The 21,047-nt window shown below is 33.3% G+C and overlaps 1 protein-coding gene across 1 annotated transcript in view; it reads left to right on the plus strand.

Annotated features, from left to right (window-relative positions):
• The window catches only part of ITGA2 (integrin subunit alpha 2), a 142,274-nt gene that overhangs the window by 23,566 nt on the left and 97,661 nt on the right, over positions 1–21,047 (plus strand). Inside the window, exon 2 of the mRNA XM_051971141.1 lies at positions 9,513–9,633. Within this exon, the coding sequence (XP_051827101.1) occupies positions 9,513–9,633 (121 nt within the window). The remainder of the gene's footprint in view (positions 1–9,512; positions 9,634–21,047) is intronic.

Here is a 21,047-nt window from a genome sequence, read left to right on the forward strand (position 1 = left end):
TGACGGTAAGGGAGGCCCAGCACTCACAGAGCCTGCATCAAACAGATTCTTTTGGGGCTACCTGAAGCCAACCCCAACTTCCTTTAGAATGATTCTAGCTATAGTTTCATCTTCACCTCAGTACCAGCACTATCCGCTGAGACAATGACATTGAAATTAAATAAAAATGGTGTCACTGAACAATACATAAGGATCCCTGCAAGCCACATTTTGATTTAGAAAATCATTTAATAAAATTATCTACATGTCATTGTACTTTTATTTATTTTGTTAATTATTTCCCAATTTCAATTTAATGTAGTTCAGGGACCTTGGGAGTGTTGTGAGTTGTGTGTTTGATATTTATAGGAACTTCTACCTGTAAGTATAGCAGTTATTTTTTATTTCTGATTCTTAAGAGAAAATTTAAAAATTTTATAAACATTGCAAATCAAAGTGGATGAGTACTTTAAAAAAGGCAGGTCAATTATGGGAATTTGGGGCCTTGTGAGAAAGGAGAGAGAAAAGGCTTGTTTGGACATATTTTTGTGGGGCTTAATATATTCATAAGTTATTGTCAATAATGATTTAAAGATTTGGTAAAAATAAAAACAAAAACAAAAACATTTGCCTAAGTAAGGATTATCCTTTGTGCCCTTGCCTAGCAGGCTGATTTTTAAAGTTCTTGGTGCCTTCCTTTCTTCATTTATAATATAAGGAGACTGGAACAAATGATCCCTAAGGCCCCTTATTGCTCCAACATTCTAAGACTTCTATAAATTCAGAACATTGGTTGCTATCTCAGGTCTAATACTAGGTAGTTTAACATTTATACTAATATTAATATCAAGTATCTTCTCTTCAAGTCCTAAAAGTACACATAAGATTTACTAATCTGGCTAATATTATTTTTTAATTTTTTTTTTAATTTGGGGTCTCTTTCAGGAGGTGATCAGTGAATTCTTTCAATGGGTATTTTACCTTCTGATTCTAAGACATCAGGGCAGTTTTCCTTTATGATTTCCTGTAAGATAATGTCTAGGTTCTTTTTTTCATCATGGCTTTCAGGAAATCCAGTTTTCCTTAGATTGTCTCTCCTAGATCTATATTCCAGGTCATTTGTTTTTCCTAGGAGGTATTTCATATTTTCTTCTATTTTTTCTTTTTTCTTTTTTTCTTTTTTTGGTTTTGTTTGACTGATTCTTGAAGTCTTATTGAGTCATTCACCTCCATTTGTTCAATTCTTATTTTTAGTCTTTTTTTTTTTCAGTTACCTTTTTTCTCTCCTTTTGTATTTGGCCAATTGAATTGTTTTGTTCATTGCATTTTTCCCCATTTCACAAATCACATCTACTTTGTAAGGAATTATATGCTTTTTCCATTTCATCAAATCTGTTTTGTGGGGAGTCATATGCTTTCTTCATCCCTCCTTTAAAAAAATCTCATTTCCTTTTACCCATTTGTCTTCTCTCTTTTAAGATCCTTTATGAAATCTTCCAAGAAAGCTATATGAAATGGGGATCAACTCATATCTCCCTTTGGGGCTTCATCTGGAGTTGATTTTCCTTTAGAAACTTCAGAATTTGAGATCTGTTCTTCTCTTTCTCCATAAAGCTTACTTTGTTAAGACTTCTTTTTGTTTTTTTGCTCATTTTTAAGGGTCTTAATGCAAAGGAATGACAGCTGCTTTAGTTTGCCCTGGGACAGTTCTACTGATTGACTTCAGGTGCTAGGTAATTACAGTCAGGGCCAGGCCCCATGTTCTTTCACTGTTCAATTTGCCTTTTGTAGCAAATCTGCTATATCACCCACTTGCAATCAGGACAAGAGCCTAAAAGGCTCATAGAAGATTCCCAGGTGGTGGAAACTGCAATGCTCTGATTCTCTGCTCCACCTCCTTGCCCCGTGCTCCCTGTGCTGTGGACTGGGCTCAGCAGACTGTCCCCCTGCCTGTTTGAAACAGACCTGTTCTGAAGTTCTTCCAAGTTATCTTCTTCTGTTGTACTCCAAATAGTTGTGGGTTCTGTGATTCCATAACTAGTTTAAAGGCTTAATCTATTGTTGTCTTAAGAGAAGGTCAGAGGAAGGCACAAAATGTTGTTTCTGGACTCCACCATCTTGGCTCCACCCCCTAATATTATCTTTAAATTAAATTTTTTGTCAGTTCTGAATTCTTTCCTTCCTTTCTCCATCTCCCTACCCATTGAAAATGCCCAACCCCCTCCAAAAATCAGGGGGGGGGATGTCATTCATCTTTGATGAATTTATGCAAAACAAATTCCCAATCAGTCATGCCCCCCCCCCCAAAAAAAAAGAAAGAAAGAAATATCCTTTTATTTATGTGATGACTGTGTATTTTAAAATCAGCCGGAGTCAGGAATTCAGGTTAAGGGAAAATCTTCAATCTTTATTCTTTTTGAGGTGAAGGGGGATTGTGATAGCAATATGGGCAGCTGCAACAGGAAGCCAGCCAGCAGAGGTGAAGGGGGATCGGGATAGCAATGTGAACAGCTGCTACAAGAAGCCAGCTAGCAGTCCCTCCCTGCCTCTCTTCCTGCCCCTTAGCCTCCACCCACCAAAATCGTCATTTCCTGTACAACACATCAGGACTTGCACAAAGAGTGGGCAGGGGCCATTCTTTCTCCAAGCATATATATTAATAGAGTATGGTCCAATTACTATTTAGCATCACATGTTTGGGACCTCAGTGCATCAACTCGAGCTTCTGCCCATTACAAATTTATATTCTGAGTTTATCTCTTTTTTTATCTGGAAATGTATAACATAACTCTGGGCAAGTCACTTAACCCCAGTTGCTTTTTTTATTTAATCAATTTTATTTAAGAATTTAACCACAAATAGACTGGTATTAAGGATTTAGAAGCATTCATAGGGGTATCTTACAGACATTAGGACATCATGAGTTCTTTGGAGTTGTGTAGATTACTGTGCTAATCAGTTATAGAATCTTTCAAACTTCATGATATTTTTAACATTAGAATTATTACATAAAATGTCCTCGTTTTTCTTGTTTCACTTTGGATCAGTTCATACAAGTCTAGCAAAGTTTTTTTTTTTTTTTTCCTGAAGTCATCCCCTTCATCATTTCTTATAACACAATAGTTTTCTATCTCATAATTTATTTAGTCATTCTTCAATTGATAAAGATCCATGTACTTTCCAGTTCTTTGCTACCAAAGATAGAGTTGCTATAACTATTTTTGTATGGATGGATCCTTTTCTTTTTTCTTTGATCTCTATTCTCACCATAATAATTTGTTCATACTATTCCTTCTGTCTAAAATGATAGCATTACCTATGAAATTCATACTTGTTCTTCTAGATCCAGATAAAATTGTTACCTGTTTTAGAAAGGAAGTTTTCCTTTCTTGGGTGTTTACCTTGGCTTTCACATTCTGCTTTGTACTATATGCCCTGATGAAATTATAGTCCCTAAAAAGGTAGAGATCATGTCTATTTGTCTGTGTATTTTCTTGGCACAGTGAAGATTTAGTAGTAGTATTGTTGAGTAGGCAGTATGTATGCATAGTTTAATAGCTTTTAGGGCATAGCAGTTTGTATTGCTTTCTAGAATGGTTGGACTAGTTTACAACTTCACCAACAATGCATTTGTGTATTTATTTTACCATTGCCTCTCAAGCATTTGCCTTTACCTTTTTTGTCATCTTAGCCAATCTGATGGGTGAAAGGTGATACCTCAGGGTTGTTTTTTAATATTTAATTTTTCCCCAATTACATATTAAAACTATTTTAAACATTTTTTTTAAAGTTCTGAGCTCTAAATTCTTTCCCTCTTTCCTTCCCCCCTCTCCTCCCTCCCTGAAATAGTAAGCAATCTGATATGTGCAATCACATAAAAACATTTCCATATTAGTAATTTTATGCAAGGAAACTTGAAGAGAGAGGAAGGGATGGGGAGGGACACACACTAGCTTTGATCTGTATTCAGACTTCATCGGTTCTTTCTTTGAAGGTACATTTTTCATCATGAGTCCCTTGGAATTATCTAAGATCATTATATTGCTAAAAATAGCTAAGTTATTCACATTTGATCATTGTTCAATATTCTGTTACTGTATATAATATTCTCCTGGTTTTGCTCATTTCACTTTGTATCAGTTCATGTAACTCTTTCCAGATTTTTCTGAAATCCTTGTTCTTGTCATTTCTTATAGCACAATAATATTTAATTATATTCATGCCATATCTTGTTAAGTCATTCTCCAGTTGATGGACATTCTCTCAATTTCTAATTCTTATCTATCACAGAAAGAACTGTTATAAATATTTTTGTACAAATAGGTTCTTCCCCTATATCTTTTTAAAATTTCTTTGGGACATAGAGCTAGCAATGGTATTACTGGATCAAAGGGTATGCAAAGTATCGTATACTCCAAAAGGACTTGTATAATCTTTTTGGAATAGTTCCAAATTATCTCCAAAATGGTTGGATTAGCTCACAACTTTACAAACAGTACATTAGTATTACAGTTTTTCCACTTCTCTTTTTCAATCTCCCTGTCAACATTTATCATTTTCCTTTTCTGTCATACTAACCAATCTGGAAATATTTAAGAATTGTTTTAATTTGTATTGCCTTAGAGTTGTTTTAATTAGCATTCCTCTCTTTATTAGTGATATAGAGCAATTTTTTCACATCTTTGATGAGTTGGATTTCTTCTTCTGAAAACCACCTATTCATATCCCATGAAGATTTATCAATTGGGGATCTAATATTCTTGACAATTTTGGAATTAGAGGGAAATATTTAATTTGCTTAGAAAATTTCAGGTTCCATGAGAGCAGAAATTATTTTTTTGTTCAGGGATGGAAGAGGTAATTTTATTCCTAGCCTTTACAATAGTGCCTGAAATGTAATAGGCACTTAATAAATACTGATGGGACTGAATTAGATTGCTGTTAGTTTTTTCAATCATAACCAAAATTGGGATTATGATGGAAAGCATGTTCCTTTAGAGCTGGGATTATAATAGCCTTGTGTTTGTATTCCTAGTGCCTAGCATATAGTATGTATTTATGAAATACTTATTATCAGAAGTAATATTAAAATATTTTAACCTTTGAAGGACACATTATCAATATCCTCTCTCCTCCCTTTCCTTTCTTTTTTTCTCCTTTCTTTTCTTCCTTCCCCTCCTTTTCCCTCTCCTAGAGTATCGTACCCTTACTTACACATACTCTTAGAAACTTTTCCGCTACCTTCTTTTGAACCTCTGAACCCTCCCAAGATATCTTGGGGTATACTGGCTAGATTTCTTTGTTAAGGACATGTCTTAAACCATAATCATTCCTATAGGCCCCAGACCAAGCACCATTTGGTCATTGTTTGGGTCCTGGTTGACTCAGATTGAATGTAAATAGCAGTCGTTTTTGCTTTAGTCAGAAATCCTGAGGTTCTTCATCTCCCATATTTATTTATTTAGATTTTTTTTGACTAGGAAAAAGAGGAAAGTCTTTGCCGCTATTGCTACCCAGCCATAATAACTGAATAGGGAATACTTCAGCCAAACTGAGACCTGTTGAAGACCTTAGCTTAAAAAGGCCAAGGTCTCCCACTGCATCAGGCCATCTTTAGTCATTCTGACCTATATCTGGCCAGTGGACCCAGATGGCTCTGGAGGGGAAAGTGAGGCAGGTGTCCTTCAATAGCCCTCCTTCACTTACCTGCAGTTCACTTGCATATCATGGCATCCTCTCCCTGATGTCATGGCCCTCTTCAAGAATGAAAGACAAACAACAATAATCAATATCCTCAATTCCTTCAGTGTAAAATGGGTATTAGTGACTTCCTATGCCTTCACACAGTCACAAATGGAAACAGACATTGGAACAATCCAGTGTGGAAAAATTCATGTTTTTATATTTTTATAGGTAGGGAGTATGTGGTGTTTTTCTCCCATTCCCTTTATTTTGTATTTCATGAAATTTAAACAGTTAAGTGAAATCAGCAAAATCTTTCCTTTTTTGAATCCTGGTGCCTTTTAAGGTGTTTTCCCTTTTGAGTAATTCAAAATTTGATTTCAATGTAATATGGAATTATTTCTATAGTAGAAAATTAAAACCACTAAATTTTCTAAAATCATCAAAGCTGGCAGCTTGACCTCTCTGATACCTCTCAGACAAGCTAAGTGTCCTCTAAATTGGAAGTAATTTAAGTACCTTGAGCACCTAGTTAAGAATGGAGGGAACAAATTTGTAACAATCACTTTCTGTTTAGCTATCTAAGAAACTCACTTTTTGAAATTAAAGATGGAAATAGGCTAGTGTTCTAATCAAGAGAATTAAATACTCCTGTTTTTGTTATTAAAAAACCAAAGTCTGTACTCTGGACATTGCAAGTTTTATGGAAATTCACAGGAGTACTTTGGCTTTGTTATATTTAAGAAACAGTTTATACATACACACACAAATTGTTTGTTGATCTTTGCAAAAAGATCTTTATAGCTCTTCACTTACATTTAACCACAAATAGACTGGTGTTAAGGATTTACAAGGCAATCAGTTGGGTCTATTATTATCCTTTTTTTTTTTTTTTAAACTTAGCCTATTACAACTTCTAGAAAACCTCCCTTCCTAATCAATCCTTTTCATTCCAATTGCCTCAGGAAAAAAAAAATATTGAATTGAACTTACTGTAATCTTATCCTGATGCTTCATTATGTACAGATGACCTAGTTTTCTTTCTTATCCATTTTTAATATATAATGGAAAGTTTTAATTTAAAATAACGCAGGTTTGTGAACAAATACAATTTAAAAATATGAATTGAAGTCCAGGCTTTTTTTGTTGTTTCTGCTGCTGTTGTTGATCATAGCTTTCAGGTCACCTGGGTTAGTTGTTTTACCAGTGGAAAAAAATCATATTTTCTTTATTTAAATTTTTTTTTAACTTTTCACATTTGTTCAATTCAAATTTTTCAGGAATTATTTTCTTCCATGAGCTTCCTTTCCCATGGGATCAAATTCTACTTTCTAGGGAGTTATTTTTCTCAGCAAATTTTTGGATCCTTTACCATGCTATTGACTCTTACATTACTCTCATTTCTTTTCCCAATTTTTTTTCTACTTCTCTAATTTGCTTTTGAAAATTCTTTTAAAGCTCTTTCAGAAATTCTTTTTAGGCCTGAGACCAAATTTCATTTTTCTTTTGCGGTTTCACATGTTCCATTTAAAAACTGTTGTCCTCTTCTATGTTTATACATTAATCCTCCCTATCACCATTGTAATTTTCTATAGTCATGCTCTTTTTTGTTTTTTGCTCATTTTTTTTGGTCTTTTTTTTTTGGTGACTCAGTATTTTTTTGGTGAGAATTGGGTTCTGATCATGTACTGTCCCAAGGTTCTGGTTAATACAGCTGGTATTTACTGGGCTTTAGGGATTATCTGCTTGCTTGCTGTGGAAATGTCTTTTTCTGCTAGTTTTCCTCTCTGGTTTGTATTTGGAGAGCGGGTTCCCATTGGCCTCCTCTGGTATGAGGTTTAGCTGCTACCTTTCTCCTGAGGTGGAGCCTTGCTGCTGGATTGCTATGGTAGCAGAGTCTTACAGGTGGTAGGCCCCAGGTTTTTACTAATGGCTATTCCTGGGGTAGGGCTCCACTACTGGTCAGTAATGGAGACACATTCTCATTGATGCTGGGGATGGGTCACTGGGGTAGGGTCTTGCTGTGCTTCACAGACTGTTCACTTGCCAAGGGTTTTCCAGAAGGTAAAGTCTTACTGATGATTATTCCAGTCTTGTATCCTTGCTACCCCTATTTAAGTTGGCTACTGCTCTTCAACTTCTCACTAATGAGATGGGTCTTTCTTGCTATGCTGGTAAGCTGTTTCCTTGCTCCTAGATCCATTCAGAGGCAGTTTTCTAATTCTTTGGAGGGGAATTTGGGAAATTTTCAGAGACTTCTTTCTTCACTTCATCTTCTTGGGACCAAAAATCCCTCTTCCACTCCTTTTTATTATGAACTAGAAAATTTTTGACAGACATGAACATTTTCATATTTAAAGACTAGAAAAAGAGGCTTGTATACAAATGTGAATCTATCATATGTATCATATTATATATATATATATATATATATGTAAATGTATGTATATAAATATTTATTATACATATATTATGCATATGTATCCATATGTAATGCATGTATATTATTTATTTGCATACAGTAATTTCAATCATGTCCTTCTTTTCCTAAGCCCATTTGTGGTTTTCTTAGCAAAGATATTGGAGTGGTTTGCCATTTTCTTCTCCAGCTCATTTTACAAAGGAGAAACTGAGGCAAACAATATTAAGTGACTTGCCTATGTTTGAAGCTAGTGTTTGAAGCCAGAATTGAATTCATGAAAATGAGTCTTCCTGACTTCAAGAAGAAGATACCTTATTCATAATTCCACCTACTGTCTTTACATATAAATATATACATAAAAATAAATTTACATATGTATATGTTAATGTACACATAAGTGCATGCAAAACATACATTTGAACACACAGATATATGTATGTGTATTTACACACACATATACACATAAAAATAAGACATGCCTACACAATTTTATATTTAAGATGGTCGTATCAAAATTTCCCTTTGTCTGAATTCCCTGTTGAACTTTTACCTATCTTCTACCTACCTACCTTTATAAGTGGTTCATTGATTTTTTTCTTTTCCTCTTCTTTGCAAAATTATACCATTTTTTTCCCTTTTCCAATTCTCTTTCCTACAAAAGCCATTTATTTCAACAAATAAGTACAGTGAAGCAAAACTAATTTGAATTATATTGTTTGTGTCTAAAAATATACATCTCATTCCATATTATAGTCCATTACATATATGTCAGGGGGCGAAAGAAATGTTTGATCAACAGTCTTTTGGAGTCTGGATTACTTGTTAACTTTTCATTTCTGTCTTGTAAAAGGTTGCCCCTAGGGTTTGTCACATTATTATATCAAATTCTTTTTGCGTCCTTTTTTAATTGATACAGGAGGGCAGCTGAGATAGCTCTTTGAGACTGGTAGCGAATAAATCATAGGTTAAATACTAAAAAGCAAAAGTTTGAGGGGCAGCTTTAGTGGAGTGGTTAGATAGCTAGTCAACCTGAAAGTCCCTAAGACTTGGGTTCAGATCTTGCCTTTGGCACAGAAACTATGTGACCCTGGGCAAGTTATATTACTAATTCTCAATGATCCCAAGCAACTATGTGCAAACTCTAAGTTACAGATGAATTGCTGATCTGAATGGGTGAGGGAGATTCCTGACCAGATAGTTCCCCTACCTTGATGAATCATAAGCCTGGTATGCCCCTCCTACCAAACAATAAACCTGAATATGCAATTGCTGACCAATTGGATCACTTTTTGAGATTATTCACTTAAGGTAGTGAGAAAGAAATTGTGTTTTTCTAATTAACTTTTATAGTGATACATTTTGAAAATATCTAACATAAAATTCTATCCATATTTGTAATTACAGAAATATGTTTTCTTCCTCTTAATAGTCATTTTAAATTATTGTGCTGCATACAACATCGGTCTCCTGGAAGCGAAAATATTCGATGGTCCTTCAAGTGAACAATTTGGATATGCAGTGCAACAGTTTGTAAATACCAATGGAAACTGGTAAGAACATTTTAATTATTTTGTTATTGCAACTAAAAAGTACAGATAAATGTCCTCATTCATATGCATACAGTTTATTAAGATTACCACCTTTCCATTTCTGTTTCACTTAACTCACTGACTCATTTTGGTAATGATATAAATTTTGACCAACCACACTATAATTTCTTTTGTGAATTAAATATAGTTTTAGATCTGGTACAACTAGGATATCTTCATTTGCTTTTTTTTTCATGAATTCCTTTTAAATTCTTGACCTTTTGTTCTTCCACATGAATTCTATAATTATTTCTAGCTCAGTAAAATAGTTTTTTGGGAGTTTGTTTGGTATAACACCAAATAAGTAAATTAGTTTAGGGAGTATTGTGATCTTTATTATATTTGCTTGACTTATCCAAGGTCACTTGATATTTTTCCAATTGTTTAGATATGTCTTTATTTGTGTGGAAAGTGTTTTGTAGTTTTGCTCATATAGTTCCTGACTTTCCCCTGGCAGATAGATTCCCAAATATTTTATACTATTGACAATTATTTTAAATGGAATTTCTCTTTGTATCTCTTGCTGTTGGGTTTTGTTAGTGATGTATAAAAATGCTGATGATTTATGTGCATTTATTTTGTATCCTTCAACTTTGCTAAGGTTGTAGATTATTTCTAATAGTTTTTAGTTGATTTTCTAGGGTTCTCTAAGTATACCATCATATATCATCTGCAAAAATTGATAATTTAGTTTCCTCATTACCTATTCTAATATTATTATTCCTTTGACTGATTCTTGAAATCTTATCGAGTAATTCATTTCAATTTGTTCAATTCTAATTTTTAATGTATTATTTTCATCTGTTTCCTTTTTTACGCTCCTTTTGTATTTGGCCTATTGAATTTTTAAATGAGTTGTTTTGTTCATTGCATTATTTTTCTCACTTCACAAATTCTGTTTTTCAGCGAATTGATTTCTTTTTCATTCCTATTTTGTAAGGAGTTATATGCTTTTTCCATTTCATCATAGCTATTTTATAAGGAGTTATATGCTTTTTTTTTCATCAAATCTATTTTGTAGGGAGTTATAGGCTTTTCTCATTTCATCATATCTATTTTTAAAGGAGTTTTCTTCAGCTAATTTAATTTTTTCTTTTTCTATACCCTCTTTCAAAGACCCCATTTTCTTTTTCCATTTTTCTTCTAGCTCTCTTTTAAGATCCTTTTTGAAATCTTCCAAGAAAACCTTGTGAAATGGGGAGCACCTCATATCATCCTCTGGAGCGTCATCTGGATTTGATTTGCCTTTAGGAACCTCAGGGTTTGAGGCCCATTCTTCCGTCAATGATCAGAGTTCTTTTTGGGTTTTTTGCTAATTTTTTAAAGGGTTGAGATCTGCTCTTAAGTCATAGGGGTGACAGACACTTTAATTTGCCCTGGACAGTTCTGCTGACTGACTTCTGCTGCTAGGAAATTGTGGCCAAATCCCTTATTCTTCCAGGTCTCAATGACTTACAATTTGCCTTTTGTATTTGCTTTTGGGTGTTTTACCACAAATCTGCTAAACTACCTGCTTACAACTAGGACAGAGTAGCTAATAGCTTCACAGAAAGGTATTGTTTGGTCCTTTTGTGGAATACTAACTGGTCAAAGGCAGCTAGTGGTGTATAAATAGAATGTATTCAAATATGGTGTGTTAGACATTTATTAGCTATGTGACCCTGATCAAGTTTCTTAAACTCTGCTTACCTCAGTTTACTCAACTGTAAATTAGAGATAACAGTACCTACCTCACAGGGTTATTACGAGGATCAAATTGGACAGTATTTATAAAAATTCTTGGCATAGTGCCTAGCACATGGTAGGTAATATATTAATGCTCACTTCTTTCCTCTTCCCTTATCAGAATTCCCCCTGACTAGGCTTAGATGTATTTCCCATTTACCACCTTCATTCACAACATACCATGCTCAATCATAATTTTGGAGGGAGTGGCAAAGACCAATGGTATAAAACTAAATTCTGTGTACCTATGCAAAATGTTGTAAGGAGGTTTTTCTTCTAGTGGACCGCAAGTTTCTTCCTGTGCTCCAAGTATGTAGGAACTTCTCTGGGTGAGAATTAGATAAATGAAAGCATAATACAAGCAAATAATAAAAAGAGAGGTTTAGAAGGTAGTTGTAAAGTTTGCTGTATAATTTAGGTTTTCTACCATCTAATGTCAAGAAGTAGGAGATTTTAAAGACAATAATACTTCAATCAATGAAAAAGATGTTATTCAACAGTATACTTTGTTAGAAGTACTGTAACCTTCTTGTGGAGGAGGCACATTGATTGTGTCTTAAAAGAAAGCTACGAATTCTACAAGGCAGAGATAAACAGAAAATACAATGTAGACATGGAGAACAGGCTATGAAAAGATACCTAGATGGAGATGGAAAGTTTAAATATTGACTTATTAAATGGGATAATGTATGTAGTGTTTTGCAAATATTAAATCTTATGTAAATATGAACCATTTGATTTTTGATGTTAAGATAACAAGGCAATTTAATGCTGTTTGCATTTTTAAAGTCAGAATCGAGAATCTTCTAATGATTGCAATGGCAAGTTTTTAATAGTTAAAAGATTAGCCACTTCAAAGAGTTGCGTAATACAAGCAAATAATAATGTATGTACTATGATGTTTCCTATTTCTTCTTCTGATGGTTGATGTTCCAGGGACATTTTGTGAAAGAAAATAGGCCCAAAAAACTCAAGAAAAAAAAATGAAAGCAAAACAGTATGCTTCAATCTATATTCATATACCATCTGTTCTTTCTTTGAATAAGGATAGTATTTTTCTTCTCAACTCCTTCAGAGCTATCTTGGATCATTATATTGCTGAGAATAGTTAAGTAATTCACAGATGATCAGCTTACAATATTCCTGTTGCTTTGCACACCATACATTTCACATTACATCAGAACATGTAAGTCTTTACAGGTTTTTCTGAGGGTATCCTGCTTACCATTTCTTATAGCATAATATTATTCCATCATAATCATATACTGTAATTTGTTCAGCCATTTCCCAGTTGATGGACATCTCCTCAATTTCCAAATCTTTGCCATGCGAAAAAAGTTGCAATAAATATTTTTGTACATATAAATCCTTTTTCATTTTTTGTCTTTTGGGATACAGACCTAGTAGTGCTATTGCTATGGGAAAGAGTAACCATATTCCAAATTGTTCTACAGAATAGTTGAATCAGTTCACAATTCAACCAACAATGTATTAATGTTTCATTTCCTCCACATTCCCTTCCAATATTGGTCATTTTCCTTTTCTCCTCTAGAACAAAGTCCTACTTTAACAAAAAGTTATAAGTCAAGTGATTGGGTGGGAAAATGAGCAAGTAACAGGAAAAAAAATTCAAATGTAGAAAGTTACACCACCACAATAACTATGGTGACAAGAAAAATCAAAACATATACTCGGAAGGTCAGACCATGGAAGAACTCAAAAAGGATTTTGAAAATCAAGTATTAAAACAAGTGTTAAAATAGGATTTTGCTTGCAGGGTAGAAGGTGCATTGTCCCAAGCTTCGTTGATTTTTTTGCAGCTATTTTCAGAAAGACTTCTAAGAACTGTTTTTACTTTTTCCAAGGTGATATGATCCAATGAAAGTGTGTTTACCACTACTCTTCTATCCTGTGCTCTGATCTGAGAATGACCATAAGCACTCTTATCTGCCCTGGAATTGTGAGAAGGGTCCCCACTCCATATGGCTGTAAAGTTCTGCTATGTTAGTCTTCCTCCTCACCCTGGGACTGCCACCCAGCAATGTGACTTAGATCCAAGTATGAGCAAACCAATAGAGTCCTGCCTTAGTGATAGCAAAGATACCTCTCTAATGTCCTTTTGATAATCTCAACCTCCTTCTCGTTTGTAAGCTGAGAGTTTCAGGAGCAGCAGCTGTTGTTGATTCATTGACTTTCAAGGCATTCTCCAGGTTTGCTAGGTTGAGGGATGTGCTAGCCTGGCCTGGCCTGTGTTGAACTGTGCTCAATGCTTACCCAGGTATGTCAGACATTTTCTGCTGACATTCTATTTTTAGTTGGAAAAGTATATCACCTTATACTTTTGTGAATTCTGCTGCTCCAGGAATAGTTTTGTGGAATTATATAAAGGTATTCAAAGGAGTTTGAGGGAAAGCTCAGGTAGGTCACTACCTTTTCTCTGCTATCATGGCCCCATCCCCTTAAAGGAAACTAAGGAGTCAGTAAGCAGAATGGGGAAGAAAGCATTCCAGGAATGGAAAACAACAGGAGAAAATGTCCAGAGCCAAGAAATTGAGTGTCATGATCATGAACATGTCAGGGGTAAAAAATAATTAGTTCCATTTTGGATATGTTGAGTTTAAATATCAACTGGACATCTAGTTCAAAATGTTTAAAAGTTGGTGAATACATGTGTTCTCTCTGTCTAGTTTTCAGACAGTTTGCTTATTCCTTTAGCATTTGCAAATTTGTCTTCAACAGTTAATCACTGTGAAAGTATGGCTTTTACACATTTTATTTTCCATTTCATTTTTATTTTTTTGTTAATATTAGTTTTCATATCATCTACATTTCCCAGTGTATACTTCCTTCCTCTTCCTTATAACAGAGAAGAAAAAAGATCAGCAAGACTAACCAACAGAGACTTTTCTTCTTTTTCACTTGTATACCCAATGTTTAACAAAACTGATTTTTTTCCTTCCTTCCTTATTTCCTTCCATCCATCCATCTATCCATCAGTCAAAAAAAATATTTATTAAACATGGATATATGCTAGGTACTATGCTGGGAATACAAATGCAAAAGAAAAAGTCTCTGCCCTTTAGGAGCTTACAATCTAATAGAGAAAAACTACAACAGAAGAGGGGGAAGAGAAAGTAGCCATTGTGCAGAGTGGAGTATGTTGGAAAAATCCAGAGTATATTGCCAGGTGGTAAAAAAAAGAAGAGACTGGCCTGGAAGTCTCATTAAATTGAAATTTTGAGATGAGCTCTTCAGAAGGGAAGGATCCCAGAGGCAGAGAATACTGATGAAATGTGTGTTTCAGGACTGTTCCTCTATCATCTCTGTCAGGAGATGGATAGCATGCTTCATCATTGGTTATCAGTTTCAGTCGTGGTTAGTTTTTGCTTTAATCAAAGTTTTATGTCTTTCAAAGTTATTTTTCTTTGCAATTATGCCAAAGAAGTCTATAATACACAAAAACGTTAGAAACTGTTTATTGTCCTAGTTCGGAGGCAAATTTAAACTTTCTATCCATATACAGAATTCATTGAATTGAATTATTTCAATCTTCATGTAAGATTTTCATGAGGATATCCTAAAGAAAACTAATTGGTACAATAAAACAGTTTCCTAAAAACAAGATCAGAAATCATTTTGTGAACAATATGAATTTTTTGATGAACCATCTACTGTGATGAAGTAGAAAAATATTTATTGAGTGTATTATGGGGAACTCCAAAAATGAGAGCTTCTAAAAACATGGACATCCACCCAGGATATGACTTAGTGATATAGAGGTCTCAGTATATTGCCAGAGGCACATAGAAGTTGCATAACTTCTTCATAGTTACATTTAGTAATTTCTGAAGCAGGATTTGAATACAGGGAAAAGAGCATTTTGATGGAGCCAAAGACAAAGGATTTGTGTTCACATCCCATCTGTGATTACCAAATGTGTGACTTACAGCAAAGTCACTCAATTTTCTACTTTCCTCGTATATAAAATGATAGGGTTGTGCTAGAAATCCTTTCCAGGTCTTTCTGACCCTAACCCTAGTTCACAAGTCAGTAACCCTGGGAGCCTCAGTCTGTTATCTCCTCAAAAATATAGATTCTGATAATGAAGTTTAATTAGTCTTTTACAAAATTGTGTAGCTCCAAGGATAGCAGTAATTATGGATCAATTTCAATGAAGTTGCTAAGGTTTTACCAGACAGACATTTTCTGACAATAGAGGTATTTTCAGATTGGTTTATATTTCAATCCTAACTCCAGGTTTATCATTGATGATGACTCTCTGCTTTGGTTTCAACATTTGAATGTGTTTTTACAGAACTCAGTGGATTGGATAAAAGTTTGGGTGTATAATCAGAAATAAAGGTGGGTATGTTTAATGATTTTAATTAAAACTTTGGAGGTGAAAAGCTGTTTTCCTTAAATTTAGGCATATCACATTTGTTCTGCAAGCTCTGTGTTGGACCTGTAGATTCTAGATATATATAGGAGTCACTGAATTTGTTAACAGGAAGTACAATTGATTTAATAATAGTATATTGTATGCCAGAAACAAGATATAAAGTTGAGATTCATGTCACAACTTCTTCCAACTTGTGTTGATTTTCATTGATTGTCTATGAGTAATGTCAAATGTCTGCCTAGCAGTAAACTGAGTTCATTATTAGTAATGAGTCAAAAACTGTCCAGACATAACACTGGAATAATTTGGACAAACAGGGACTGAAAGTTAATTCAACATGTTTCCAAATGTACAAATGGCATTTCTTGTTCTAACAATGACTAGTGTTTACTTGTCCTTAAAAGAGGTTTGTAAAATTAGTTAACATAAGGCTGGTGTGGCCAATGATAACAGCATATTTACATGGTGTGTTAATGTTTGCAAACTGATTCACAATCATGATTTCACTGATCTTCAGAAAAACCCTATAAGGTTATATATTATTATTATCCCCATTTTATAGATGAAACTGAGGCTTAGAGACTTAAGTAATTTATCCCATGTCATGCAAGCTAGTAAATATCTGAATGGGATTTGAATTCCGGTCTTTCTGATTCCAAGTTTAGCGGTCAAATTTACTCTCGTATGCTGTCTTCTGTTTATAAAAATGTTTATTTTTAAAATTTATGTCACAAATTTTGAATTAATATGTAATATAATATATTGTATTGTAATATACAATTTCCATTGTACATTATAAATAAAGCAGAAGTTAGATGTGTTTGAGACTTTTAGATGTAGTGATAAGAAAAGACTAAATGATGTATTAAGTCTAAAATTATATTAATAACATTAATACATAACAGAAGATGGCAAACAAAACCAAGAAAATAAAAATATAACTAACAATGAAATGGGAGATTATTCCATAATTAGAAATCACTAATTTAGCACATTAGTGATTAAGTAATCACTCTTTGATATAAAGAAACTCTGGGACAGAAAAATATACATTTGTTTCATTGCTCATATTGTGTAATTTTCCAGGAACTGCAGAAAATAGGAATCAATTTTTATATTCTCTTATTTGTAGTGTGCATCCCCCCATTCCTCTGAGGCTGCATCATTTTCAAGAGATGATATTTCTGTCATGGACTCATGGATTGCTAGAAGAAATCATGCAAATAATTTAGATAACAAAAATATAAATTAAATCACCTAGTGTCAACTGAAACTCTTTATTCTTCCCTTATTCTTTCCTAATTGATCCTCTGTCCCACTCCTCACAATGACTGTCTTTCATTTCCTAGAGGCTACTAGATAACTTGCAGCAGAATCTGAAATCCCTAACTCTTAAGATTCCACTCAATTACCCTGATCAAGACAATGATCCAAGACAATTCAAAAGGATCTAGGACAAAAAATGCTAACTACCTCCAGAAAGAGAACTGATGAACTCTTAGTACAGACTGAAGCATTCTTTATTTTTCTTGCTTTTTTTCCCCCAACATAGCTAATATGGAAATATGGTTCGCATGACTTTACATGTATTATTAATATCATATTGCTTATGCTCTCAATGGGTAGGGGAGAGGAGGAGAAGGCAGGGAGAGAAATTAGAATTTACTTTTTAAATGAATGTTAAAAAATAAAAATGTAAAAGAAAATTAATGTAACCTAAAATTAAAAAAAAAAAAAACACCATCACTTCAGTTCAAGCAAAAGTTTCTATCTTACCTGATTACCCAGTTACTTGTGCCTTACTCCCAACAAATTACCTTAGTTACAGTGGGTTTATTTGTGTGTGTGTGTGTGTGTGTGTGTGTGTGTGTGTGTGTGTGTGTATAGGGGTCTATGACCCTACATATGTAAAATTGTCTTCTTGAAAAAATGTAAACTACTTTGTTTTCAGAAAATTTTTTCAATTAACAAGCATTTCTTTCCCTCCTCCATGGGGAAAAATAAATTAAAAAGGAAAACAAATATATTGGTAGCATATATGAGTAGTTCAGCAAAACAAATTGCCACATTGTCCATGTTAAAAAATGCATGTCTCATTCTGTATATTGAGTATATCTTTTCTCTGGTAGCATGCTTCATCATCAAGTTTTATGAAAGTATGAGTAGTGATGGTATTTATATGAATTCTTAAATTTTTCATAGTAGTTTGTCTTTCTAATATTAACTATTATATAAATTATATAATCCTTTAAGGTAAGAAGTTTCATTTTATTTGACATTGTTACTTGGCACATTGTAGATACATGGTTAATTAATGATGAAAATAGCAACTAAAATTTTTATGGCACCTACTGTGTGGAAGATATTATGATAAATTCTTTACAAATATTTAATCCTCACAACAACTCTGAAAGAGAGGTGCTATTATTATCCCCATTTTACAGATGAGAAAACTGATGCATATAAAGGGCACAATAAGTATTGGAGGCTGATTTTAACTCTTGTCTTTCAGCTTTCAGGCTCAATGTCCTATCCATTGTACCACCTAGTTGCTTCAATTATTGATTGATTGATTGTAGAAGTTCATGTATTAAATTTATAGCATGAATTTTCCATTGCTAAAAAGTAAATTAATTTTTTTCTTCTTTTTTTATCACTCATCTGTGGCTTAGTATTTTATTTCTGGTTAGGAGCAAGTAGCAGGAGAGATCTCTTGTTAGACCTTTGTACTCAGGATAGTCTAATTCTGCTTTGCTATCTAAGAAAGAAATAACCAGCTCATGAATTTAATATTTCCTGTAACTCATTTTTAAAAAAGTTTAAGATTGACATAGATATAATACAGATTAGCATTTTCCTGCTTCTCCATTTGCATCACAAAGATTATTTGTTTCAGTGAGTTATATCAAAATCTTAAAGAATGAAAGAAGTTAGACAGCCATAGTCTCTTGGGAGATATTTATAAGACTCTGTAGATTATGGGTTTGGACCTACCTACATCACCATAAAATAACATTTGTGACTAAACAGAGTATTTAGAATTCCAGTGGGGGTGGGAAGATTGGCTGTGTTTTCTGTAGCCTGTATAATCACTATTTCCTCACAAGATAATTGAATAGTAAGTGTTATTTTAAATACTCCTGGAGGAATTCCCAGTCTTACTGTAGGAAACAGAAGGCTATTTCTTGGTATTCTCTTTTCTTCTTGGCAACTTCATATATAATTTCTCATTCAGCTCTTGTGGGACTAAGATATTGTTTAATCCAATATAGTAGATCCTCATTTTAGCAGATTTACCAATGATCCTATTGTTCTTAGCATTTCTTTTCAGGAAATCGGTTATCACCACAAAATTTTAGAGATAAAAACATTTGCTTATATGCTAGAATATAGTAGTCACTTGTGGATTGATTGACTGACTGATTTCTGTCTAATAATTTTTTAAACTGTCACAATTCTGTTTGAGTAATGAGTGTTGATTTCATAAACTCTTGTAAGAACTAAGTTTATAGATTTATAGGTTTTTATTTATAGAACCATGGGAGTGGCCATGAAGCACAAAGCATGGAATGTGTACTAGTAACCTTCTACAACTAAAGAAATATCAAATGGTCTTTTCAGTTTTCATTCTGAGAATCAGATATGTTGTTCAGTTGTTTAATCTGTTTTATTTTGTTTCTGTGATTCAGAATATTTGAGGTATGAACATAGAGTTCAAGCTGAGAATAACAATGTAAACTCTTGCTCTTCAATGGTCATTAAGATACCTCATTTTCTTGAGTTGTACCTATCTAAAACCAACAATAAAATATTGTCTATAATGGTGATAAGCTAGAAACCTCCCCAATGCAATCAGGATGAAGCAAGGCTACCCATCTTCTATTATTACCTCTATTATTTAATATTGTACTAGAAATGTTAGTTATAGCAATAAGAAAAGTTAAAGAAATTAGAATAGGCAATGACAAAACAAAATTATCACTCTTTGTGATTTTATGATGTTACATTTAGAGAACCAACTAAAAAAGTACTTGAAATTATTAACAACTTTAGCAAAGTAGAAGGATACAAAATAAATTATCAGTATTTCTATATATTGTTAACAAAGTCCAGAAGCCAGAGACTGAAAGAGAAATTCCATTTAAAATAATTGTAGGTAATATAAAATACTTGTGAATCTACCTGTCAAGACAAACCTGGGAACTATATGACCACAACTGCAAAACATTTTTCACATAAATAAAGTCAGATCTAAACAGTTGAAAGAATATTAATTTCTTATGGGTAAGCAGAGCCAATATAATAAAAATGACAATTCTTCTTAAACTCATTTACTTACTCAGTACCATACCAATCAAGTTGCTTTAAAAAATTATGTGGTAGTATTAGAAAAAAGAACAACAAAATTCATGGAGAAGAACAAATTTAAGGATATCAAAGGAATCAATTTAAAAAAAAATGCAAAAGAAAGTGGTTTGCCAGACCAGTTCTCAAACTGCATTATAAAGTGGAAATTATCAAAATAATCTGGTACTGTCTAAGAAATACAGTGGTGGATCAGTAGAATAGATTATGTACAAATTATAGTATAAGAAATGACCCTAGTAATCTAGTATATGATAAAGTTAAAGATCCAAGCTTATGGAACAAAAATTCATTACTTGACAAAAACTTCTGAGAAAGCTGGAAAACGTTCTGTTAGAAACTATGTATAGACCAACAATTCATACCATTTATCAAGATAAGGTCAAAATGGGTACATTATTTATACATAAAGGGTGATATGATAAACAAATTAAGAGCATGGAATAATTTATTTGTCAGATTTATGGATAAAGGAAGAATTTAGGACTAAAGAAGATACAGAGAACATTATGAAATTAACAGATAATTTTGATCATATGAAATTAAAAAAAAAGTTTTCACAGACAAAAACAGTGCAACCAAAAGTATAAAGAAAAGTACAAAATTGGGAAATAATTTTGCAGCAATTATCTCTGAGGCCTCATTTCTAAAATATATAGAGAATGAGTCAAATTTATAAAAATACAAGTCATTCTCTAATTGATAAATGATCAAAGGATATTTTAGACAAATTAAAGTTTAACTACAAATGAAAACATTTAAAAATATTCTAAATTGCTTGATCAGAAACATCCAAATGAAAAACTCTGAGATACCACTACACACTTCTCAGATTGGCTAAGATGACAGGATAAGATAATGATGAATGTTGGAGGGGATGTGGGAA

This window comes from Antechinus flavipes, chromosome 1 (genome assembly GCF_016432865.1).
Source record: "Antechinus flavipes isolate AdamAnt ecotype Samford, QLD, Australia chromosome 1, AdamAnt_v2, whole genome shotgun sequence".
NCBI classification, from domain to species: domain Eukaryota; kingdom Metazoa; phylum Chordata; class Mammalia; order Dasyuromorphia; family Dasyuridae; genus Antechinus; species Antechinus flavipes.